This window comes from Arachis ipaensis, chromosome B04, assembly GCF_000816755.2.
Source record: "Arachis ipaensis cultivar K30076 chromosome B04, Araip1.1, whole genome shotgun sequence".
Lineage (NCBI taxonomy): Eukaryota > Viridiplantae > Streptophyta > Magnoliopsida > Fabales > Fabaceae > Arachis > Arachis ipaensis.
The window spans coordinates 11460536-11461634 of record NC_029788.2 but is presented as its reverse complement, the minus strand read 5'-3'; the positions used below and the strand labels follow the sequence as shown (position 1 = coordinate 11461634).

General features: G+C 43.1%; 1 protein-coding gene across 1 annotated transcript in view; it reads left to right on the top strand.

Annotated features, from left to right (window-relative positions):
• Nucleotides 619-1099, top strand: part of LOC107636090 (kinesin-related protein 4) — a 2105-nt gene continuing 1624 nt past the window's right edge. The window contains exons 1-2 of the mRNA XM_021122340.1: nucleotides 619-941; nucleotides 1044-1091. Of these exons, the coding sequence (XP_020977999.1) occupies nucleotides 693-941; nucleotides 1044-1091 (297 nt within the window). The 5' untranslated portion in view covers nucleotides 619-692. The remainder of the gene's footprint in view (nucleotides 942-1043; nucleotides 1092-1099) is intronic.

Sequence of the window (1099 nt, the reverse complement as noted above, 5' to 3'; positions counted from 1 at the left end):
GGCCGATGGCGGTGATCTCGGCGGTGTTGGAAAGCTGACGAAGAGAAGAACACGATGATGCCGGGGTGACGAACCAAAGCGTCAGAAACAGATCGAAAAATGAGAGCAAAGAGGCACATGTGGAATCTGGAAGGAAGATCAACTTGGTCGTGGCAGCGTCTTTCGGCGGTGCGTGGAGGCGCGTCTGGTGGCGGATGGCGGCGTTTCTGGTTGCGTTGGAATCACGGCGACAAGACGAACAAGATAGTTATGGGGGTGACGAACCAAAGCATCGAAAAGGGAACAAAAAAAGAGGCCAAAGAACACTGCCGGAAAGGAAAAAACAATGGGGCTATGAACTAATATTCATTGGAAAAAAAAAGACCTAAGCTCTTGATACCATGTTAGAAACAAGAGACTGAGAGAGTAATCTGAAAAGTGTATTATTGAATTGTGATTAGAGGTACAATATATAAGGGATATTTATAGGTGCTAAATGAATCAAAGTAATAAAGACATAGAATCCTACAATTAATGTACAGATATACTATAGACGATACTAATTAATCTAAATTGATTCTAATAATTCTCTAACATGATTCTCTAACAGATATTATAGCTACATAAATCATCACAAAGAATTCCCGTTTTCAAATTCGCTGCCGCAAACCTCCTCTTCCTCCTTCTTCTTCTTCAACTTCAATTTGTATGCCATGCCCGAGACAAGGTCAAAGAAGAAATCTTCAAAGGCCGCTACACCACTTCCTCTTCCTCCTCCTCCTTCTGCATCGGAGCGGCGAAACTGGGGCAACGTCTTCAACTTGATGGTTAAGATGGTGCGCAACCAGCAGAATCAGCTTCAGTCGATCTCAACGCAGAACAAGTTCCTCCAAGACCGTTGGCGAATCCAGAACGAAGCCTGGCAATCCGACAACCGCATTCACAGCGATCACATCTCGCAGGTATTCTTAACCAAAAGTTTCACCTTTTGGGTTTCCGACTCTTAAAGCAATTGCAAAATTTCTTTTTTATTTCTCCATACTAAAAGATCAATTTTTGGGTAGATGAAGGGAGTTTTGAAATTTGAGGAGAAGAAACGGTTATTGGAGGCGGCCCGAGA